The sequence below is a fragment of the Somniosus microcephalus genome, chromosome 1 (assembly GCF_052327205.1).
Source record: "Somniosus microcephalus isolate GS21.2 chromosome 1, FLI_Smic_1.0, whole genome shotgun sequence".
Classification (NCBI taxonomy): domain Eukaryota; kingdom Metazoa; phylum Chordata; class Chondrichthyes; order Squaliformes; family Somniosidae; genus Somniosus; species Somniosus microcephalus.
In genome coordinates, this window is record NC_140987.1 from 407,880,085 (window position 1) to 407,905,697 (window position 25,613).

The window sequence follows — 25,613 nt, forward strand, 5'->3', positions numbered from 1 at the left end:
CTCGATCAAATCCTGCCTTGATGTCAAGGGCAGTCATCTCACCTCACCTCTGGAATTCTGCTCCTTTGTCCATGTTTGGACCAAGGCTGTAATGAGGTCGGGAGCCGAGTGGGCTTGACGGAACCCAAACTGGGCATCAGTGAGCAGGTTATTGGAGAGTAAAGTGCCACTTGATTGCACTGTTGATGACACCTTCCATCACTTTGCTGATGATTTGAGAGTAGACTGATGGGGCGGTAATTGGCTGGATTGGATTTGTCCTGCTTTTTGTGGAGAGGACATACCTGGGCAGTTTTCCACATTGTTGGATAGATGGCAGAGTTGTAACTGTACTGGAACAGCTTGGCTAGAGGCGCGGCTAGTTCTGTAGCACAAGTCTTCAGCACTACAGCTGGGAGATTGTCGATGCCCATAGCCTTTGCTGTATCCAGTGCGCTCAGCAGTTTCTTAATATCACGTGAAGTGCATCGAATTGGCTGAAGACTGGCTTCTGTGATGGTGGGGATCTCAGGAGTAGGCCGATATGGATCATCCACTTGGCACTTCTGGCTGAAGATGGTTGCAAACGCTTCAGCCTTGTCTTTTGCACTCACGTGCTGGGCTCCACCATCATTGAGGATGGTGATATTCACGGAGCCTCCGCCTTCCGTTAGTTGTTTAATGGTCCACCACCATATCGGACAGGTTGTGGCAGGACTGCAGGGCTTTGATCTGATCTGTTGATTGTGGGATGCTTAGCCCTTTCTATAGCATGCTGCTTCCGCATTTTAGCATGCATGTAGTCCTGTGTTGCAGCTTGCCCAGGTTGGCACCTCATTTTTAGGTATGCCTGGTGCTGCTCCTGGCATACTCTTCTACACTCCTTATTGAACCGGGGTTGGTCCCCTGGCTTGACAGTAATGGTAGAGTGAAGGATATGCCGGGCCATGAGGTTACAGATTGTGGTGGAATACAATTCTGCTGCTGCTGATGGCCCACAGCGCCTCATGGATGCCCAGTTTTGAGCTGAAGAAGAAAACCGGAAAGAAAAACAAACACCCATTCCTGGGAAATTAGGGGGCATTTCTATCTATGAACCGGTTACCAGAAATATCAAAACTCAGCTTCTGCTCTTTTTAACGCTAACTAAGAATAAAGTTTTATTTTATCTTCTGTTCTCTTGTCTAAGCTCCTCCCCCACGAAGGAAGCTGTCAGCTCGGCTCCTGCCAGTTGTCTATCTCCAGATCACTTGAGGGATAGCAGCATGTGTTGTGTGACTATCTTTGGGCAATACCCAATCTGACCCCCCTCCTCCTGTGCGCTGGGGAATTTCTCAACCTCCTTATCTCGCTTTTTTTTTCCGACGGCAGAAGATTCTTCTGGAATATCCAGCTCCCACATCTATTTAGATTTCAGGGAACCGGATCTCGCTTGGTATTCCCGGGAATAACACTCAAAGTGAAAGTGACACGATGTCTGAGCTCTGTTCTAACCCAGGCTGCGGGCTGCGCTTCCAACCCCACAGTAACACCGACGGTGAGTCACAGACTTTACACAACTCTTAAACTTAACCAAAGTGTCTCTCTGTAATCGGGACAATTCTTCTCGCAGCTATTGGCGCCCGCGGGCTCGAGGTAAGTTATTTTTGTTACTGAAGTTTGTCCATAACCTTCATTATTTTGTAGGCCGTTCAGAAAGCTTGTTTAGGCAAGGCAGTGCTTTGGGATGTTTCTGTTCAATCTTTTTCTGCTGGTCGCCATGCGGCTGAAAGGACCGCCTTCTTGTCCCTCGATGTATAACGTTTGTCCCTCTTCCCCTATTCGGTGTTGATATTACTTACTAAGGTTGACATCTTTATCCTTGCTGCCCCTCCGAAGCTGACGCTGCTTGTTTGAGTGACTAATGCTGTCCCAATGGCTCAGTACTAAAGGCATTGCACTCTATACTGGCCCATACAAACCATAGAGAACACTTGGCCCATACCTTTAGTGCCCTTGGCTCAAAGCAAAACTATTCCACTGCCCTGCCTGGTCCCCACAACCCTGTATCTTCATACGCTTCAAATGTTTTAGCCATTTTCCCCTTGAAAGATGTGATGGTCTCTACTTGAACTGCTCCCTCTGGCAACACATTCCATGCTTTCACAACTCTCTACCTAAATACATTTCTGCTAACCTCTCTCAACTCACTCAATCACAATTACAATTCATAACCTCTCATCACCGACTCCTTATCACAGTCTCCCCAACCAGAGGAAAGTATTTCCCTATTCACCCTATCAAAAGCCTTCATTATTCTAAAAGCCACTATTAAATCTCCCCTTAGACTTCTCTGCTCCTGTGGAGCCAATATCTCAAGTTCTATCTCCTAATTATAGGCATCATCCTGGTGATTTATTTACACTGTATGCTCTTTACGATTTTTAATCTAACTTGTTGAAGTGAATCATTACTTTGCTGTTGTATTCTCTGCCCTGTTTATAAAACCCCAGATGTTACTGGCCTTTTTATGGCTTTATCTATATGCTCTTGCACTCTCTCTTCATCCACACCCTTCAGTGCCTTTCCATTGAGCGTATACTCTCGTTCTCTGTTTTCCCCCCAAAATGCATTACCTCATACATTTCTGCATTAAATTGCACCTGCCCATTTCTCTTGAAGCCTCTAACAGACTTCCGCTCAGTTTGTCAATACCCCCGCCCCCCACACCTTTGTGGTGTCAGCAAATTTTGGTATCATACTTCCTATGCACTCACGATTCCTTTATACGTGAAGTTCCCCCAGCCTTTCACAGGCAATTGAAGAACCCAGATTATTCAATCCCATCTCCCGCCTGGCTAACGTCAACATTTCCACCTAAGGGCCAGCCTTTGAACCCACATTCAAAGAGAGTGGACTGAGATTGTAAGTGGTCACTCGACTGGCTGGAAACCAGGGTGCATGATCAATCCAATGCTGGTCTTCCTGTCCGCATTGTAATACAGTATAACAATGCAACATTTTACTTTTCCAGCATTTATTTGTTTAAATTGAGAAACCTATTTGAAGGGGGGGCAATGTCCATCATGTAAGACACCATCGAATTTGGAAAGAATAGGCGAGAGGATGAGGTAAATCAAAAGTTGTGATTAGACAAAGTTGGGGCAGAGCCTATGGATTGTAGGAGGAAGGGAAAAATGGGAAGTAAGGAGTTCCAGGTGCTAGATGAGAATGAGTTAGAGTAGGAGATAGTTCAATGCATCTTGATTTCATTACTGTACTGATATGGGAACGACAGGATAAATCATATAACCAAGCGCATCTCCTGATGCCTGCCAGGGGAGCTTGCACAATTTTTATTAGTTCTTCCCTTTTCACTGTTGTGCACTCTTACTTTTACTATGTTCAATATAAGTTTTTGACTCTTTCTTCAACAGATGCTTGCTGTTACCATCCAGGGGTTCCCATCTTCCATGATGCACTCAAGGTAGGTTCAAAAGCACAAACTATTTCCAGATATAATTAAATCCTGCTAAACACACGGGCCTAGAAATTGGATTGCACTCCAAAATGGTTGCGATCTGGGTGCAGTGCATGCTGTACACGCTTAAAGAGGCTGGCAGTAGGACCATGACAAATTGGTCTGCCAGCCTCATTATTTATTACTGCGGGCCCCAAAGGCAGCTTGCCGGTCGTGGGAGGGCAGCAAGATCAGCCGGCTAGGACGCCAGCTGAAAACCTAAGGTGAGTCTAGGGGAGGGGGAGCGAGTGGTGACCGGTTCCTCCTGGCTCCACATTCAGGTAAGTATTGTTTTAAAAACTTCGCTTTTTGGTGGTGGCCTCTTGCGGTCCCTTTAAGAACCATTGGTTAGGCCACTTGTAGGCCAGGATCTTCTCACTCTACTGGCAGAAGTGTCCCACAGGAAAAGAGTTTGGGGCATTAGCAGTGGGCAATAAATGCCAGCGTCACCCACATCCCAAAAACAAATATAAAAAATACTCCTACCTCATCAAGAAGTGGGTGGTACAGTCCACACAACAAAACTGCCCATAATTTAGGACAAATTGGCACCAAGTTATTATGCCTCAATCACTGAGCCCAGAGAACTGGTAGGCATGGACTGGTTGGGCCGAATGGCCTGTTTCTGTGCCGTATATCCTATGTAATATCCTATGTAATATTTGGTTTAAGAAATGGAAATGTTACATTGAGCAATAGGAAGCATTGTTCAATAGTTCATGTTAAAGACACAATAGGGGAGGATTTCTACTATGAGCTAAATGTAGCAACCGGGTAAACATATTTATAAACAAGCCTATGATTTAAAATAAATATGTTAATGTGCCTGCTAATTTATCGAGGGGAATTGGATCCAAGTGTGTTAAACGTTTGTACAATAACATTGTTCACAGTAATTTCCAGGCTAAACTGTAGAAAGGCCATGTGTTACATTAGGTATAATTATTTCTGAAGTGCTTTCAAAATATTTTCATATGTTCAACTTTGTTACAGGGTAATTTTTCTCCATTTTACCCCCTCCTTTCCTGAAGTAGCTGATTCAGTAACTAACTTGCACTTATAAAGAACTTTTAAGGTAGCAATATATCACAAATGATGGAGGAAACAGGTACAGAGTAAGAATTAGGAGATGAAACTGAAGATGTGCTCAAAAGTTTTGAGAAGGTTTTGGAAAGCAGTAAAATGGAGGAGTTTAGAAAGAGGATTTCAGAGTGGTGGGCCATGGTGACTGAAGGTTGTACCACTGGTGATAGGGCAGGGATAAGGGAGAATGCACAGTCGGCCAATGGGTACAAATTGGGATGTAGAGTAGAGCTTGGGAGGCACGTGAGGAGGGTATTGTAGAAATTGAGAATGAAAGTATGAGTATAAAGTATGGACAGAGGGGGCAATGCAATAAAGGTGGAGATAGGAGATCTTGCTGATGAATAGAATGTGGGGTTTGAAGCACAGTTCAGGGTCAAACAGGAAACCAAGGCTGTACATGTTGGGTTCAGACTGAGTGTGCAGCTGGGTGGGGAATGGAATTGGAGGGCAGAGAATGCTGTTTCTGAACAGAACTAAACCTGATGCATTCAGTTATGCCGGTTAAGCCTAAGAAAGTTCTAGATCATCCATGATTTATGTCAGCAAGGAGGTTGAGGAAACGAGGCCCCAGAGAGTAGTGAGTGGGATGTGTGCTGAGGGGAGGAAGAATGAGGTGGTTGGGGCTTACTGCTCTGGGAGAGCCAGTGACAGGTGCCGTGGTGGGTGTGGCAGAGGATGCCTAGTTTGGAGTAGAAGAAGCCACCAGCTCATCCAAGAGGGATTCAAGTCTATGATAGTGGTAGGAATGGAGATCAGTGGGGGAGTAGAATCAAGTGAGGTGGACTGAGAGGAGCACATTGCAGAAGTGAAGATCATGGGTGGCAGAGACTAGAGGAGGAAGGGAACAAAAACATGAGCTGAAGAGGAAGTAGAGCAGTACTGGGAGATGGTCAACAGGGAAGGAAAGACTGAGGCATCAGCTAGTATACGTGAGTGTGAATTTATGTATAAAGCGTAGGAACATTTACACATTTGCAATTAATTCCTTTAAGTGGATACCTGAGAACCACAGTCAGAATTTGGGGCCTACCCAGTGTTCGAGAGTCTGGGACCTGTCTTGTGATCAGAGAACAGAGCCTGCCTAGTGATCTGAAAAAACAGGCCTGCCAGCCTCATGTTGGGATACAGTTCCACAGACACTGGCAGCTTTTCAGAGCCTCATGCAAGTATCTTTGTGTGAGCTTCCACAGTGAGTGTTGTAGGCTAGCCAACTGTTTGGGCATCACAGTCGAGCCCAATTATATCCTCATCTGACACCCACACATGCACTTCCCTGCAAGGGTCACTGGATATTTCTCACGTGGAACTCTGCCTTGTTTTTACTCTCCTTAGTTTGCTGAGGCCAATTATAGTGTCCCTACCAGGAACTTTAATGGTCTGTATGGCTCAGTACCACGGAACTATAAGGGAACTATGAGCTTAGAATTTTGCTCAATTCCATTTAATTCTGTGCAATGTATGTGTGATTTTGTCAACATGAAACTCCTCAGCCCTTTATGTCTGGTTCAAACATGACACTGTGATTATCTTTCTGTAATATTGCCAATTTTGCCTCTTAGTGTCACTTAGTGGCCGATGTTTCTTTACTCATACTCCCAGTTTTTTTCCCCATCTTTAGCCCTTCATGCTATGCCACATTCCCAGTATCATTCTGTTGAGCCAGCCCCTGGGGATGAAAGTGACTGACACTCCAGGCATCTGTCGCTCCAGGCAAATACTTGTGCGCCAAATGGCTTCACCCTCTGTGCAACTCAGTGGGTGAGACAGAGAGCCCACAGGTGGGAGTTTGCAGTTATGAAGCTATGCCCCACTACTCTGAGTTAAAACACAAGCCCTGGATAGGAAGGGGTAAATTGAGCCTAATGAAAAGTGTCAGTAATGAACTCTAACAGGTGGTGGTAAACTCAGCTGCCCAGTTGCTCCTGGGACTGAAATCAGAGAATGCTCCTTGAGAGCTGAATAAGAATAATGTAACCAGTATGAGCTCCCTACTATATGTTTCCAGTGATCCATACTTCAGGCTTTATAGGTACCTGGTACCACAGCTTATTTATATTAATTCATACATTTCCTAATTTAAATATAAAAATATTACAATTACATGATTAATTTTTTCACCAGAGTTTTCCCACCTCTTCTCCTGAAGTTAATGGAGTACAGTTCCACGGGTCTGGCCACCTCCAAAGTGATCATACTCCACATGGGAACCTAAACAGTGAATGTTGACAGGATATTTTACCATGGGGCATCAGAAACAACCTATTCCTGTTCTCACCTAATGTCCACACACTTTCCAGCAGAAGTCACTGGATAGTGATCAGGAATTACATAGAATTACAGTACTTAGACATTAGGACATGGAAACAGGCCATTTGTCTCAACAAGTCCATGTTGGTGTTCATTCTCCACATGGCCAGCCAGCTCCGAGCCCTGTGGCAGAAAAGAGTTAGGACTCTTGCAGCAGTATGTGCAGCTGAAGTATGCCCATCTCAGGACTCAACTGCTTTGAGATGTCCAAAGAGGTTCGCATTGACACACAGCAGGCAGTCATCTCACACATTGCTACCACTCTGGTAACACCAAGGAAGAGCACTAGTTTGAGGCTAAATGTTCACATGGAGGTGTTGTCTTTCGGATGAGATGTTAAACAGAGGTCCCGTCCGCCCTCTCAGGTAGACGTTAAAGACCCCTTGGCACTTTTCGAAGAAGAACAGGGGATTTCCCCCGGTGTCTTGGGCAACATTTATCTCTCAGCCAACATCATTAAAACCACTTAATTGGTCATTTATCTCATTGCTGTTTGTGGGACCCTACTGTCTGCAAATTGGCTGCCATGTTTCTCTACATTACAACAGTGACTACATTTTAAAAAGTACTTGCTGTGAAGTGCTTTGAGACATTCGGAAGTTTTGAAAGCAAGTTCTTTCTTTCTTCGATCAAGGAGGACACATGGTAGTAAGAAGAAAATAGGGAACATAACAAACTGGAGAGAGTCTCCCACTTACTTTCCGTCATTACCACCTCGTTTATGTTCAGTAGTAATTACGCCTGAATGCGTGGCCTCCCTGCAGCATCTCCCCATGCCAGCATGGCAGGAACTCAGGAACCCAGTACCTGGGGTGATGCAGACAGTTCTAACATGGTGCTGCTGTTGGCTTTGGGTCCTTCTGGCTGTTGCCCAAAAATAGCAGCCATCAGACCTGCAGCCCTAATGCTTGTCAAACTGGGCAGGTGGGAAAAAAAGTAGATTGACTATAATGGTTTTTTATTTCATTAGGGATGGTCATGTTGCAAAAAAAAGACGATCGACTTTTCAGAATTTCTGGCAATCCCGGTAAGTAGACTTCAGTGTTCTCATTAATACGGAATCTCAGATAAAGTCAGATTGTCATGTTAGTTAATATTTTTAGTATTAATGGGACCAACTTTCCTCCCCTACACTTCTGAGTGCAAGTGGACTCTGCCCAATGGGACCTGAACCCACCCGTAGAATGTCCCTTGGGTAGGGTTTGCGTCCAATGATGGAGCTGACCAAAACATCAATGAAAAGGCCTGCAGCCATGATGCTTGTCCCACTGGCCATGTAGGACAAGCATCAGGACTGCAAGCCTTTTTGGTGCCTCCAGACATTTGCTGCTTGTCCCTTCTCATATCCTTCAATTTTAGGGAGCCTGGTTGTTGTGAATGAAGCTACTTTTGGTCCTCTGTCAAGCAAAACCTCAGGAAAATAAGGCAGCAGGTCTGGTGATATCATTTCTGCCTCATTAACCATCACATTTACATACTTGTGCTACTCCAGGTGCAAACGCTCCCCTCCACCCTCAGGGGAACCTTCCTTATATGGACCTCACCTAACATCCACCAACACTCATTTTTCAGCAGGAGTCACAGGAATATGAGCAGGAATAGGAACCCTGGCTGAATTATATTTTTCCCTATCACTAGCCCAAGTGCTGAGGCCAATTATACTGCTTCCATTATACTGGCTGAAATCAGCTAACTCAGCACAGACCAGGGCCAAACCTGGCACCTTTCTGGTCTGCATGGCTCAGTACCACAGTGCCATTTATCAACTGAAACACCAGGAAGCGCATCCCTTTAAAGTTTGTTTTGATGGATTTTATTTTCACCCTACCTTTCAGTCTCTTTGTGGTGCATACGAAAAACAAAATCTGTATTTCAGAACGTAAGAATCTCTACATCTTGGGGCAATTCCCTGAACAGTTGCACCTGCAGTGTTGGATGGGCAAGCGAGCGAGCAGGTCTAGCCCATTCATTGAGAGTGGCATTTTGCACCCAGATCCTGGTTTCTGCATAAATGGCCAGCACACGTTTCATGCAATGTCCTCATTAAGTCCCCCCAAATTATTTAAATACTTGCGTAAGTGCCTGCTGGTCCTATTTCAAGGTTTTCACCAGGAGTGCATCAGTCTCAATAAGTACCTATTTTAAATGGGCACTGGAGAGAAGGACCAGTCAGCCATTTGGGGAGTGCAGTCCTAAAGGTAAGTGCCATTAGTATTTTCACAAATTAATTTTCTTGCATGAATTAGTTGATTATCAGATTTATTTTGCATATTTTCCTTGTGTGGGCTATGTTTTTTTTGTGGGAGGGGTTTGTTATATTTTGAATCCGTGGCCTGCTCGCAGCTGCAATTTATGTTGCTGCAACCCCAATTCAGAAGATTGGCATCCTGCTGGGTATATCTGTCTTTTTGCTTGTTTTGAATGAAGGTTTGAGGAGGGTGATCTGTTCACTCCTGTTTACAAAGAAGGATGTGAGGCAGGCTCCCCACACCCTCCCTTTTGCAGTCAATTATGTCTATAGAACCAAGATGCAGCTACCTCAGTATGTTTGACCTTATCTACCCCTGGAACCTTTTAATGTTTGACCAGGAGAAAATAAATCAAAAATGTATCTCTCAAATCAAAACAAGGCTGTAAATCAAGGATATCTGCTGTGTTGATCGAATAAATGTTAGGCCAAATGCATTTGTCATCAGACTACAAATTTTATTAGCTTTAATGGAGCAAAGCCAGCAATTATCAAGTAATATTAATCCAAATGATTTTGGAGTCAGTCACTTAACATATAAAAGCTAACTGCTGCCGTCACAGCTAGTTTGACTCTTAGAATGGATACTGTGGCTGAATGAAATCCCAGCCTGGGTTATTTATGTAAATTAACTTGATTTTAATCCCATAAGTACCATAACAAAAATAAACCATAGATAAAAAGCAGTGTTATGTCACATGCACTGTGTGGGAGCTTTGCCAGTTCCAGAATCCCTATGAAGAATCTGTCCATATATAGTTAACATGAAAGTTTAACTAGGCCGATGCCATGAATTATTTTTAATGAATTTCCAGTAATTCCCAAGAGATGGCTAATGTTGCTGAAACCTGATATGTAAAGTTAGGTCATCTGGTTTGACGCCTCAGTAACGCTTTGCTAACCAATTCATCTATCTTTTTTCTGAACGATGGGCGTTTCAGTTTTATCAGCCAAGTGCCAAGGAGTTTGTGCTAACAGATCTAAAGTAATGGTTTATGATTGCTTTCCCATCAGGGATCCTCCTGCTAGGATAGGCAAGTCTGTTCTCTGTAGTGCATTATTTCTTTGAAATCTATTTTGGTTGACAATTTTGATTAACTGCGAACATACGTTCTTTTTGTACCAGCTTGACTTCAAAGAGAAGGGAGGTATACAACTCAGATCAATAGTCTAGAGATTGCAAGTTAAGTGAAGTATTGTAATCCATTGGAACCTGCTTTTCTATGTTTATGGTTCTGTTTAATTTTTAATTTACTCCTTAGCCAGAAAAACTAGCTTGTAGGCCCTGGATGAAGTACTGGATTGATTGGTTTAATTGAACATTCTTGCTGTGCCTTAGGGATGCACTAAAGGCCACCACTCCAACGTAAAGCCTCCAGAGCCTCTGAAACCCGAAGAGACATGTAACAAGGATCCAACAGATAACTTGAAGCCACAGATTGGCACTGAGTACATCATCAAGGGACCCAAGTCAGCAGAGTCAATGAAGAGAGAAAGACCGAGGTACCATGGGTGATCTGTTTGCACACAGTAATTGGCTTAAAGCGCAGAGACAACCTAGCAAATGCCTGCTTGACTCTCGTATTCAAAAGCTAAAATGACAACAACAAGGAATAAAACAGTATTATGAATGGTCTGAGCACTGCCAAATTAACCCAAAAGATTGGGATTAATTGTTGGGCCCAACCTGGATATACTGATAGCTTTGGCTACTTATTTCACCATTGTTAATTTGACAAACATTTGCACTAGATTTGTAATCTTGTTCAAAGATACCTATTTTGGAAACAGAATTGCCACATTGGTGCAAAAAGGAACATTTTTCTGAGATTAGTTGTTGGGACAGTGCGGAACCCTGCATCTAATTGATGCTGGACCTGACTTCGGAGTGCTTGATGGAGCAGTAGAGAGTTTTTCTCTGCGTCTAACCCATGCTGTACCCAAACTGGGAGCATTTGATGACTGACGGTGCGAGATGGGACAGCATTGGAAGCTTCATTCTCAATCTTGGAGCACCTGATAATACAATACAGAATGAATTTATTCTACTTCTAACCCATGCTGCACTTGACCTGAGGGTGCTTGACAGGGGCAGGGTAGAGGGAGATTTGCTCTGCATCTGATCTTTTCTCCACCTGACCTGAGAGTACTGTTGTTGACTTTGGAGGGATGTCCCATTCCCCAGTGCTGAAAATCATCAGAGTACTGTTAAAATAGTAGATCAGAACACTCTGCCTGATAGGTTGCCCTTGTTAAATTGTTTTCTTTATTCTGATAGTTCTGATGAACCGATGGTAAAACTGCCTCAGAAAGTCTCTAAGTCACTACAAGAGTCCCTGGAGAAGCTCAGTGAGTCAACCCAGAAAATAGCCACAAATATAGGTAAATACTATAGGAACCAGCGGTAAGTAGACTCTAAGGGCTGAATCTTAACTCCCCAAAAAGGGTGGGTTGGGGTCGGGCCAGAGGTTAAAATGCAAAAAATCTGAAACAGGAACCCAACCCGTCTCAAACCCGCCCACTTCCGGTTTTAATGGAGGCACGACAAGGGGCAGGCGGCCAATCCACTTGCCAGAGGATGGTTGGTTATTTAAATATTATAATGAGGCTGTGTGCCTTCATTTTAACAGTCATTCTATTTTTAACTCATGTCGGCTGGCTGTCCCAGGTGAAAGGAGGTGAGAAGAGCTGAATCCATGAGGTAAGTGCCTTTACAGCACTGCAGATGGGCTAGGAGGAGCAAGGTGTGTTTCCTCCAGGCCCAACAAGCTACCCAGTAGAATCCCCCGCCCCCGCGATCTGTCTGCTCCCCCCCCCCCACCATCAGACCTCCCCCACACCATCGGACACCCCTCCCCAGACCACCATCTGCCCTCCCCCCGCAACCACGATCGGACCACCCCCCCCCCCCCCCACCATGATCGGACCGCCCAACCATCATCGGAACCCACCCCCCTGCGGTCATAACCCCCCACCGTGATTGGAACCACCCTCCGCGATCGGGACCTCCTCCCCTCAATCTCTCCCATCCCTCCCCACTAAACCTACCTCCTCTCCTCAGCTGCAGCCTCGTGCTGTAGGCTTTCCCGCTCAACAGGCCTCCAGCTTGTCAATCAGGCTGCCTGTGGGTGGCAAACTGACAGAAAAACAATTAAAGGAGTCCTGCTGCAGGACATTCGGGAAACCCGTTCTTCCAGGTTTCCCGACCTCAAAACAGCATCCCCGCACGGAACGCGCCTCCAGGCTAAAATCCAGGCCTAAGAATCCATTCTTTTTAAAACTTCATTCTGGGGATATGGGCGTCGCTGGCAAGGCCAGCATGTATTGCCCATCCTTAGTTGCTCTTGAGAAGGTGGTGGTGAGGCTTCTTCTTGAACTGCTGAAATCCGTGTGGTGAAGATACTCCCACAGAGTGAATTTTGATCCAGCAACAATGAACGATTGGCGATATAGGTCCCAAGTCGGGATGGTGTGTGACTTGGAGGGGAACTTGGGGTTGATGATGTTCCCATGCATCTGATGCCCTTGCCCTTCTAGGTGGTGGAGGTCGCTGGTTTGGGAGCTGCTGTTGAAAATTCTGGAGGCAATTTCGCCGCAGGTCCAGTATAATGTAATTCCTGTGCTGCTGGACCCAGGGGCAGAGATTTAGGAAAGGGTTGTTGAAAGTTAAAGAAGTATTAAAAGCATTGCTCGATTTTTCTTTCAGGGGATGTAGAAAAATGAACTCCGTGTTCCTTAAAGTAAGAGATCAACAGGTGGAGTGGGAGGGAAGCCCATGATAGAATAATCATATGTGGACTCTGGACAGAGTAGGTTTGGTGATCAGAATGACTTTTTCTTCCTTCAGACTTTGTTGTCTGTGGAGAGCTGCAGATCAGAGTTAAGAGTCGAGATAGGAAGATGATGAATATTCTGGAATCTTGTTGGATTACCTTTGGGCATCAAGAAGTACTTAATCAGAATTTTCCCTTGAGTGATTAAATGGGTCCGTGATGATCTTTGAGTTGTGTGTATGTGGTGTTTAGAAGGAATGGACTGGATGGGCCAAATGGGCTTTTCTCATTCCATCCTTTCTTATGTTCATATATAAACTGTAAACATATTATTAATTTAGGCCAAAATATAGCATCACATCACTATTAAAAAAAATGTATAATAATTTTTCAATCAACGGTAATGATCCGTTTCTTCTTAGTTACTAGACTGGCCGATGTTAGAGGTCCCTGGAAGGACTGTTTCAGTGGTAACTTATAGCCAGGTTACACCGGCGAATGATTGAACTAAAGCTGTGTTATCTTCTATTTCAGAGGAAGACGCCATAAGTGGAATTAAAGTGGGCACTTCATGTAAAAACGCTGGCTGTAAGAAGGTGGGTCGCACATTCTAACTCCCCTTTATTCCAGTTAAGACTCTGTTTTACTTTTTTTCTCCCCTTTGATCAGGACTTTCACTCCATACTACTCTCCCGAGCTAAGACTGCAGGCAGGTAACCTGCTCCTCAGGTCTCTGCCATGCACTTCTGGAGGTGGTGGTCTCGGAGGTGGTCCGGGTGACAACTCTTTCTCCAATTGTTGCTCTTTCCTTGTGGCAAAGTGCTTGGCATTTGCTTGGGCATGAACCTATGACCTGCCAGTCCGTGGGGCATTACCTCATGCCACCTTACCATCGTTTAGTCAAACCTGTTTACCAACATGGCTTTGCTGATGGGGACAGAGTGTGTTGGGAGGAATGGAGGGAGGGTGTGTGTGTGGAGGAAGCATCATAGTCAAGCCAATCCTGTCCTTGCCACCAGGATTCACGGTAGAAGGTTTTCCCAATTATAACACTACCTATTGTTGAATTGGCTGAGATCAGCTAACTCAGCATGGACTGGGGATGGAACCTGGGACTTTCCTGATTTGAATGATTCAATATCACATCAGATGGTGCATCAGGAAGCCATCGGGGATGCTCTTTCTTGCTCTATTCAGCTTTCAGATAATTTGTGCTTTTCTGTTGTATTTTTCTTCTTCATTTGGTTATTTTTCTTCTCTCATTTGGGCCCACACCCTCAACCAACCATGCACCATTCATCGAGTATGAGGGTTGGCAGTGCTGGCCAGTTCCAGCTGTCGGGAATATACAAGTATGTTAAGGGTCTGATGTAAGAAAAGGAGACTGACCATCAAGTAACTTTAAAGTAAGCTTTAAGTAACTTATAAACACACTATATACAAGAGAGGTCTTTACCATGCCTCTGGTAGAAGCCTCTTACAATACTGAACAGACCAGTATTTATACCAGTCCAACAGGAAGTGACATTTACAGGAAGTGAGGTATGTACACAGTTCATAGTTCATAGTTCACAGGAAGTGATGACATAACTTCCCGGAAGTTAGCATTTTTATCACATTCTTCCCTCCTGCAGGATTAGGAGGCTGTGGTCTACCTTTTGGTCCGCAGCCGCCGAACAAGGAAGAGTCGTACCCGTTTGGATTCCCGTCGTAGAGGCCCTTGATAGGCAAACTTTAGCAAAGTGTCCTTTTTTCCCGCAATAACTGCAGATTGCATTGCGAGCAGGGCAGGTTTTCCTAGGGTGAAAAGCATCTCCACAAAAGAAGCATTCCTTCCTAGATTGCCAAGAGGCTGCTAAAGTGGGGTCGTCCTCCTCTTCTTCATCAGAATTATCAGAATTAGATTCCCCCATGATAGGGTTCACCTGAGACCGCTTGAATTGTCTGGTTGCAGCTACAGCAGCAGATCGAGATCTGGGCAGCTGATAGAGGTCTGCATTTCTCTTTGCCAAATCCAGTGAACAAGCTAGGTCAAAAGCTTTTTGTAGCTCAAGTGTTTTACTTTCTAGTAGACGCTGGCGTATAAATGGAGAGGCAATCCCGCAGATGAAAGCATCACGAATCATTTCTTGGCGGTACAGCTCAGCTGAGGCTGCCTGAAAGTTACAATCTACGCTGAGCCTGCGAAGTTCTTGCAGGAATTCGTCAATTGATTCCCCTGGCCCTTGTCGGGCTGTGGCCAGTAGATGTCTAGCATAGACCTCATTTGGGGTCTTCGCATACAGTTTCTTAAGTGCCCGAATCACCTCTTCGTAATTATCCCATTCATCAACATATTCGAACACTTTTGGGGTCACATAATTGACAAGTATCTTCAATTTAGCAGGAGCATCCACTTTACATTCATCCAGAAAATTCTCAAAAGTACGATACCAATGCTTCCATACCCTGCCAGCTGCTGGTGTATTCGGGTCCAAGTCCAGACGAATAGGTCTAAGGATTTTATCCATGATGGGTGGTTCCCTGGATCCTTAACTTCCGAGTTTGTCTGAAGGTCTAGTATTTGTCAGTGTAAATACTAAGTTACTTAAATTGATGTAAGAAAAGGAGACTGACCATCAAGTAACTTTAAAGTAAGCTTTAAGTAACTTATAAACACACTATATACAAGAGAGGTCTTTACCATGCCTCTGGTAGAAGCCTCTTACAATACTGAACAGACCAGTATTTATACCAGTCCAACAGGAAGTGACATTTACAGGAAGTGAGGTATGTACACAGTTCATAGTTCATAGTTCACAGGAAGTGATGACATAACTTCCCGGAAGTTAGCATTTTTATCACAGGGTCCATTAATATTTTGATTTCCCTCCCTCCTCAATTGTGGACCTGACCTAAGATTTAAGAACTTGCAGTATACAGAATCCTTTCTCTCATCTCTTGCATGACCAATAACAACAACGTGCATTTATATAGGCGCATCACAGGAGCAATATCAAACAAAGTTTGACACGAGCCATATAAGGAGACATTAGGACTGGTTACCAAATGCTTGGTCAAAGAGGTAGCTTTTAAGGAGTGTTTTAAAGGAAGAGGGAGAGGTGGAGATGTAGAGAAGTTTAGGGAGGGAATTCCAGAGCTTAAGGTCTACCCATCATGGATCATTGAAATATTAGCACATGGGAAGACCCAGGACAAGGCATATTTCCTTAACTTTGTGATGCCCTTCCCTGTAGTTCTCCTGTTTCATTTTTCTCTGCTAGACATTTCAAGGGCCAGAGAGCGATCGGGAGACATGCAACTTTCATCCTGGAATACCCATCTTCCATGAAGGGTGAGTTTTTAAAACAATAATATACAACTCCTCTACTTAAGCCATTGACGCTTACTGGGTTACTTTTCCATGGGCATTATCAGTCCTCCAGTATCTTGCCTGAGTGGCTATTCTTGATGTGTAAGACTGTGAATGTCATCAGATTATTTGACTGTAGAGAGCATCATGGCCATGCCTGATCCCATTCTTCCCCAATACCCGCACATGCACTTTTCAGCAGAAGTCAATGGATAGCAATCCTCCCTAACCCAGGGACATGCATTGGAGGCCAGTGTAGTGCCCATCTGCTGTCTCAACTGAGATTGATTGGGGTCAGAGCTTGGGACCTTCCTGATCCATGCGGATTGCTATCATGTGGTGTAATTACCAACTGAGCCATTGGGAGCTCCCTTCGCTGCAATTACTTTCCTTTCAATAAGCTCCCATTTGTATATATTTTGCAGATATGTCAGTGTATGGCAGAAACAAGATATCAAAATATAATATTGAAAACTACCAGAACAAAGCACAGACAAATATAGACTAAAGGGTAAATTCAGCGCTCCCAGCATTCAGTTGCACCCGAAGGTAGTGCGGGTTGGGGAATTAGGACTACAACACTCCCTTGGGGCGCAGCTCAATGCCAGGGGAATGGTATCACTGCGTTTACCTGTAAATCTCAGTACTTAAAATGGCCACTACAGGTGACATGGTAGCACAGTGTTTTTGAATTTTGCTACTTTGTGCCATAGAGCACTGGGAGGTGACAACTTATTCATATTAGCCATGGCATTATGGAAGGTGATGTCCTGGGCAAGTGCTTCTTAATAGGAATGGAGCAAGGGAATATTGAAGAGAGTCACTAAGGAGAGAGGGATGAATACTGGGGAGAGTCACTGCAGGGAGAGAAGGAAGGAATACTGGAGAGAGTGGCTGAGAGGAGGGGCATCAGAGGGAGAATCTTTGCAAGGAGGGACCAACTGAGAGAGCGTCATTGCAGGCAGAGAGGGGGAAACAAGGCAAATACTCACTGCAAGGAGGGAGAAAATATCACAGTCAGTGCAGTGATGGAGGCAGAGAACATCGAATGAGAGTCACTGCAGGGAGGGACAGACACTGCCAGCTACCCTCACAGACCTGCTATCAGTTGGTTTTAGAACAGCATTGTATTTGGGGATGGAATGTGGCATAGAAAGTTACAGAAGGGAAAATGAAAGAGAAATAATATTTTTGAATTGTCCAGTTAAAACAAGCTGCCGGTTGCTTTATGGAAAGCAAACTTAGAAGAAGCTTCAGTCCTTCGGAAAAGTATTGTGGAGACTTTAAGGCCACTGCACCGCTTCCTCAAAATCTTTCAATAGTTGGATGAATAACTGCTTAGGAATGAGATTGAGAGACAAAGATGATCAGTAGAAATGTTATGCCATATATGCAACTGTTCAATATAATGTAGGATGTAATGTTAGAGATGTTGGAGTTTTGCTTGATTTACCTTTTGAGGGCAGGGAATAACTTTGCTGAACCTTTTTTCTCAGGAGATTAAATGGTCAGGTAGACTCCATGGAACTGAGAGAGGATTGGGCTTGTTGGACCAAATACCATTTCTCTTTCTATGTTTTTCTTTTCCAATAGAATGAAATATTGGAGCTGCTGTAAGATAAAGACCACAGAGTTTGAAGAGTTCATTGAGCAGCCTGGCTGCATCAAGGGAAAGCATCTCTGGACCAAGAAAGAAGCAGTAAGCACCACGTGGAATCCCATCTGGTCTGTTGCGATAAAATGAGCCAGTTCTGGATGAAAAAATTCCCGGTTTGGTACAACTAGAGCTGCAGGTTAAATCCGGTCTGCCAGACATTTTTGCACTAGCCCACTAGTGTAATCTACTATTGACTCAATATCCAAATGCCAGCCTGAGATAAAGGAATTTCAGAGCTGGTGAAGTGGGAGATCACTTCAGCCATTGGGATATTGTAGCAAGAATAATCACCAGTTAATTACTTCTGGAATAAGCTCACTGTGATGGAAGTGAGTAACCATAGTGCATAACACCCCTAAAACTGTTCTATCTACTTGCTCCCAGAAGAGAGATGAGCCAGAAAGTGATATAGAAAATGTTTGGTAAGTGCACTGCTCAATGTGAAACTGAACCATGCAGACTAGGAAAGCTGGGCAATCTGATCTCAGCCAGGGCAGCAGGTGGGCAGTACAATCCACTTCAGTTCCCCATGACTAGTGAAGGGAAAAATCAGACAAGGTTTGCACTCCTGACTGCTATCCAGTGACTTCTGCTCAGTGAGTCAGTGCCAGGCAGTGTATTTACCACTGAGCCTATAGGAAGCCATCTGTGTAATTTCAACTACAGAAGCTTGGCATGGCGTGTTGGCATGTCCAATGTACTGTTGGTACAGGATGTGGGCTTGCGCACATGGTAGCCTTCCCCCTGCCCTCTCCATACATATCGAATAGCATCATCTGAGATTCAACAAACATGAGGAATTGTAACCCACCACACAATGGTGAAACGTGGTACGGCACCACCATCTATTCTGTCTACTCTCTCCCTGGTTTCTATGTTAATTTTATAAACCACTAACACAATTACTGTAGTTGGATTTTAGAATGCAAATGTCACTAGCAGAATCAATATCCAAGGTGTGAGATGTTCAACTCACTCCTGAATCATGAATCATTCAGTATACAGAGAACTATACCTGTATTGCCATAGCTGTGTGATAGTTACTTTGCTGTGCTTTCAAGCATGTAATACAGCCATTACCTTGAGTTGGAAACTGAACAGGCAGGTGATGTAAAAGAGCATTTTTCACTCACTGATACTTACCATGCCCCATTTTACTGTTTTAGGATAAAAAACTGGTTGGCTGCCGGCACGATTGGCACCAGACTGGCAGTGTGGTGGTCTTTACAATCTATGCAAAAACTTCTAACCCAGAGCTCAGCTACGTAGATGCTAACCGTACAATGGTAAGTGCGACATCATTTAAACCCTAGAGTTTAAAACCTTCAACAAATATAGACGGAAAAATCAAAGAATCTTAAGCAAATCAGAATTTTTATTTATTTTTGAGAAACTTCAGTGAAAGCTTTTAAACATAAAAGATATAATAAGGGCGGTTTTGATGAAAGTGGGTGCTGCTTTAAGCAGCTTAGTGCTAGCTGTTTTAGAGAAGATGCAGCAATAACAGTGGACTAAAGCTTGGTAGGTTCAAGGGTATAGAAGGCAGATATTTAGGACCTGATTCAACCTGGGTTCCACCAGTGCATCACCTATCTGAACCTCAGTGAGGAACAGTGGGTAAAGTGGCTGTGCCTTGCCAGGGACATAATTTCAGGATTGTGTCAGTTCCTGGAGCCAGACTTGAGCCAACCTATTCTTAGATTTATGCAGTGAACTCTGATCCTTAAGCAGCTAATTTCTAATGTTATGAAAATGGATGGAAACATCCACTTACTCCTAACATCACAAAGAACATAATAAAGGTTATAGCAAGTGGACTGCCTTGGCACTTTTAAAATGTGAGCTATACAAAGCCACAAGTGAGGTCAGGAAGGTGATTTACATCTCTCACTTTAGTGTACTCTGGAAGAAAGAAAAGAAAGACTTGCATTTATAAAGTGCCTTTCATGACCTCAGCACATCCCAAAACGCTTTACAGCCAATGAAGTACTTTTGGAGTGTAATCACTGTTGTAATGTAGGAAACACGGCAGCCAACTTGCGCACAGCAAGCTCCCACAAACAGCAATGTGATAATAACCAGATAATCTATTTTTAGTGATGTTGATTGAGGGTTAAATATTGGCAGGACACCTTGGATAACTCCCCTGCTCCACTTCGAAATAGTGCAATGGGGTCTTTTACATTCACCTGGGAGAGAAGACGGGGCCTCGGTTTAACGTCTCATCTGAAGGACGGCACCTCCGACAGTGCAGCACTCCCCCAGTACTGCACTGGAGTGTCAGCCTAGATTTTTGAGCTCAACTCTCTGGAGTGGGACTTGAACCCACAACCTTCTGACCCAGAGGCGAGGGTGCTACCCCCTGAGCCATGGCTGACACTCGTTGAGATGATTACCACTTATGCATCAATGGACACCCAAAATCTCTGTGCACTGAAGTTGAAACCTTTAATATAGCTGCAGTCAAAAAGGGGGAACTTGATACCCACAATATTTACTAGTTTTGTTCTTTGTCTTTTACAGTTGACTATCCACATCATGTTTGAACAGGATAAAGCTTTTCACAAAGTATTAAACCTGTGGGGTGTAAGTATTCTTTCTGTCTTTTTTCTCCAGTTTTCTCTCTCGTCTCTTAAAGGTGCTGACTCTCACTGGGGGATGGTCTTCCAATACTTCCCCACTACCCATTAAAGGCTATATTTTATGTGTGAGTCTAGACAGCAATGTCAGCCACATGTAGCATCTCTACTGCTCCCTTACTGAGATTAGCTAACACGGTACAAGCCAGGGGATTAAACGTGGGAGAGAGCTGGTCTGTAGGACTCACTTCTATGGTGGCCATGACTGAGCTATTGGGGCTCTTAACTTTTCTTTGAGACTGGGCTATCACACCACCTTTTCACTTTTGGGACCTGGCTTGCATCCAACTACGACTGATAGAATAACAGTCTCCCTTGTGTGGGCTGTAAGAGTCTTGGTGAGAAGCATTTGGGACAGTCTCAACCCAATTCCTAATGGATGCAAGTCCACCACACAAAATTACTCACTGGGCATTAGATTAAAACAGTTACAAACTCATTTCATGTAGTACCTTTCGAACCAACGGATGGAAGAAAGACTATTGTTGAATCCAGTCTCAAGAAAGTTCTTTGTAACAAAATATAAATGGAGACAAAACATTAAGGCCGGAATTTTGCCAGCGCTCAGAGTGCCAGTTTGGAGGCAGGTCCACTGTCAAAATAGCAAAGATCGACAGTGGGTAGGAAACCTGCTGTCGACCCGCCTCCACACGAGACTCCAGTGGAGAACTGACCTGACACCAAGCGGCGGGGGATACAATTGAGCTCATTAAATGGCTTGTGAAGAACGAATTTAATGGTATTTTGAGGCTTCTTTCCAATTTTACGTGCTTCCCCGCTGCTCGGGGAACACGCCAGCTCACCCTGGTGTGAGTTGAGTCTGCTCTGATGTATCTGATAAGCTGACAGCTGCAGAAGTGGTGTAAAGGATGCCGTGTTGCAGATGGTCAGTTTCAGAGTGCAGAAACTGTTGCTTACTGCATTTGTAACACATATAGAGATTTCTTTAGCTTGCAAGTGTTTAGAGGCAACTGTATGTCCAGTGCCACCTCATTGGAACAACCTCTCTCACCATTGACAGATCACTTCTGTCATCTCACCTGCAGCTGCCATCTATTGTAGCAACATCGGTGCCCTTGAAAAAATCAGACCTGGGTCCTCTGAATCCTTCCACGATCAGCCCCAACACCAACATCACCAGGCACACCAACAGCACCAACCTCATCACCAACCTTCTCCGCCACCACCTGATGCTGCACAGGACACAGGGCATCAGCCCCTGACAACATTGCTGCCCAGGAGGCCAGTGATGGCATCACCATGGCCAGATTTATTTCACTTGACGCTGTTAACATGATGCGCCAGGTTGACACCATCCCACACCAGCACCGTGAAGCATTCCTTTAATGTCCAAGCCATTTCATGCACAGACATCACTATAGCGGGGAGCAGGGGGGGGGCGGAGTTATGTCTCAACATTCACTGGAACTCAGTAAGACTCTTCTCAAGGTGCGCACAGATCTGTCCAATAAGGGGCAGTGTTGAAAATATAGATTTCACTGTATGACAACACATTACCAGAAACTTCACATGGACATTGGCTAAATTTCTCAAGTGCCTACCCTTGTGTGTTGTTAGTTGGTATGCTTGCAGTAGGGTGAGTGTGAGGGGTGGCTAGTGAGATGGGGAAGTGATAAAGTAGATAGAGAGGGATGGGTGGAGGTGCAAGGTAAGTTGGTGTGAGTAAGGATGTGCAGGAGAAGGGTATGGAAGGCAGAGTGATGGGGATGCGATGAGTGGCACAGCAAGGTGAGTTTGAGTGTGGCTTTTTAGTAACGTTTCATGATCCACTGAGATCATTGAAAGGTTGGCGCCACTGCAGCCAGGGACCCCTGGCGACATCCCTGCTTTTGCCCTCCTGTGCAATATGCAACCAGACTGCGTCTTGGGGAGGTCTCTTCCACCCTTGGAAGGGAAGAGAACCTCCCTGCGCGGAGAGCCTGGGTGCAAGTGTCCACCTTTGTGTAGTGCTTGTCAGTGTTTGCAGCACCTCAATGCTGCCAAACACTGACAGTACAACTGTCAAACTCAATGTGGCCATCGTCCCTTTAAGGAAACCGGCTGATGACGCGTCATCAAATGACGTCATCAGACCCGCATCCTGTAAATTGGCCGGGAAGCCCGCAGGGCGGGCTTAACAGGGCCAATCAAGGGAAAATCCCTTTGACAGAGCAGCTGCAGCCAGGATTGGGACTGGAACCCGGAAACCAGCTCTCCCGCCACCATCCTGACACCGCTGAGAAATTCACAGCCTAAGTTTTTCTTTAATATTATTTGTGAACAATATTTATATAGCTATAATACATTTAAAATCTTACATTTGCATACACTTTCTGTTCTGGGGAATACTGCTTCTCTGCTCCCCAAATTAATGTAACTTTTGCTATTTAACTACAAATAATATCAAATCAAAGTACAGTATTACATAAAAATAAGGACAGAATGCATGACTTTAAAATGAAGACTGAATTACATCTGCCTGCCCTATTTCAATTATGCCCCACCCTCTAACCCTGCTTCACCTGAAGACTACACGTCTTGACTCCCCATGTGCAACATCAAGGGAGATTGACTAGTAATTTATTAAAAAGTCTTATGGCTGAACATACTTACTTCCTCTGTCCCAGTGTGGTCACACTTCTGGCATACTTTCTCAAGCGCCTGTAATGCCAGCTTTATAACTATGAGTACTAACTTATCCCTATTCACCATGATACCATACTTGCCATTTATAGTATATTCTAATCTCTGAGTCAGGAACTTGTGGGTTCAAGCCCACTCCAGAGACTTGAGCACATAATGTAGGCTGACAAGTAATGTAGGCTGACAAGTAAGTACAGTACTGAGAGAGTGTTGAATTGTTAGAGCTGCCATCTTTCAGATGAATCATTAAACTGAGACCTCATCTGCCTTTTCAGGTGGACATAAAAGGTCCCATGGCACCAATCAAAGAAGAGCTGGGGACTTCTCCTGGTGTCCTGCCCAACATTTATTCCTCACCAGCACTACCAAAACAGATTATCTGATCACTTATATCAGTGTTTCTCAAACTGGGGTCCGTAGAGACTTTCTAGGGGGCTCGCGGCCGGAGGTAATTTCAATCCTGCTCCTCTTTAAAAAACCAACACTGATTCGGTTCTTGCAAATTATTCTCAACGGCTGGGCCCGCCTCCTCACAGAGGCCCACAGCTCTCACTCATTTTGCAGCGAGTGCTCCCTGCCGGTCGAACTGATTCCTCTCCCTGGCGCCTCGACCCTGTGCCATCCTCCTGACACGTGATCAGAGCGCCCGTGGGGCTCTTAAAACACGTGCCTGAACGTGTTCACACAAACGTGTACAATCCCACAGTGCAGCTGTTACAGAACATGTCTTGGGACAGTATGGCGGTGAGTCATGCTTCCAGCAGCATCGCAGCATGTGCATGGGTGCTCGTGCCCTCACTCAAAATTGTCCAGCACCAAGTGGCTAATAGTGGCCATCTGTTGCTGCAGAGTACCCAGAATTGGTGTGAGAAGCAGGCGCACCCATCTCAATGCTGCTTGTAAGTAAATACCTGTTTTCTTAAAAGCATTATTAAAACACTCTTTACATGCAGCTTTCTCATATTGAGTATTATATGTTATTATAATTTAGATGTGGGTGTCCGTGTTTGCTGATCAATTTGAAAAGGGGTCCTTCAACCATAAAGGATTGAGAACCACTGACTTATATCATTAGTATTAGTGGGACCTTGCTGTGCGCAAATTGGCTGCTGCATTTGCCTACAGAACAATGCTGACTGCACTTCAAAGTAATAAATTAGCTGTGAAGTGCTTTGGGACGTCCTAAGGACATGAAAAATGCTGTATAAATGGAACTTCTTTATTTCTTTCTATACTTTTCTATCCTCCCACCATAGATGGCGCTATTGCTCTAAAATTACCAATCCCAGCTATGTTCACAACCAGTAAAATATTTTGTAATCCAGCTCTCCTGCCACTAAGAGTAAAGTATACTTTTAATTTCCATTTGTTTCTTTCTAACTTTTATATCTTTCCTTTCAGTATTTCTCCCATCCCTGCTCACCTCGGCCGCTACCGCATGCCCCTGCTCATACCCCCCATTAAGTTAGGCCTCAGGCTTCTCCCCCCAACTCCCCCCCCCCCCACCCCCGTCCTGCTCCTGGTCACCCAGCCTGCACTCTTTACCTCTGTTGTCAACTGCATTTGCCTACTTGCCCTGCACCTGCTGCATTTGCCAATTCTTGGGCTGTCTGCATCCTACTCCTGGTACTCCATACTCCTTACCTTCTTTGCCAGCTGGTGGTTTTGTCTTGGGCTTCTGCCTGTGCATTGTCCTCATCCCACTCTGCCAATTTCCTTTCAGTAACACAATGGGAGATATACTAGTTTATAAAACAATAAAAAATAAAGGAGCGCAGTCTCCTCATTTAAGACCCTCCTTAAAAACCCACAACCCTCCTAATAGCTCTTTTGGCTTAGTGTCAAATTTTGTTCTTCCAATTACACCTCTATGCTCAGGTCATTGATGTAAAGAAAAGCTTTGTCAATATGGACCCAACAAAAGTGGAAATCAGCCTTAACAAAATGGATCCCGTGACCTGGGCCAAACTTGAAATGCCACCTCATAAAGTTGAAGAGAAGGAAGAGAAGGAAGAGAAAGAAACGAACAAAAAAGAAGAGAAAGAAAAAGAAAGTAAACCTTTGGCCCAGCAGAAGAAAGAAATGTACTTGGGAGATGAACCACCACCTCTAGATGATGATGAGTCCGACGACAGTTTTGGACTGTCTGATACTGATGAGGAATTTGATTGATGACTCGTTCGATGTTGGGTAGCAGCATTCAAGACTCCACAATATGAAAAGTGAAGGACTGTGATATTATGCAGTTTCACTTATCCGATATTGTCTATTTGATTATTTTATGATGACTGTTTGACTTATATTTAAGACATTTTGGAACTTAGTTTGCAGTGTGGACCATCGTGATACAGCAAATGCCTGCAGATCAGAATGTAAAAGACTAAATATTGAAATTAAATGATAATTCAGTGGCAGTATTGCCAGAGTTCA

At 44.4% G+C, this 25,613-nt stretch overlaps 1 protein-coding gene across 2 annotated transcripts; it reads left to right on the plus strand.

Annotated features, from left to right (window-relative positions):
- Positions 1 to 1,217: 1,217 nt before the first annotated feature.
- On the plus strand, positions 1,218 to 25,613 carry LOC147125167 (cysteine and histidine-rich domain-containing protein 1-like). Of its 2 annotated transcripts, XM_085998533.1 has the most exons (11): positions 1,219 to 1,516; positions 3,396 to 3,445; positions 7,842 to 7,898; positions 10,459 to 10,622; positions 11,398 to 11,501; positions 13,427 to 13,488; positions 16,156 to 16,226; positions 17,838 to 17,943; positions 19,068 to 19,187; positions 20,425 to 20,487; positions 25,062 to 25,613. In XM_085998533.1, exons 1-11 carry the CDS (start codon positions 1,453 to 1,455, stop codon positions 25,353 to 25,355), a joined length of 1,155 nt encoding a protein of 384 aa, XP_085854659.1. In that variant the 5' UTR covers positions 1,219 to 1,452; the 3' UTR covers positions 25,356 to 25,613. The 2 variants fall into 2 exon arrangements, with proteins under 2 accessions (XP_085854669.1, XP_085854659.1); XM_085998543.1 differs by lacking the exon at positions 7,842 to 7,898 and having other exon boundaries at positions 1,218 to 1,516.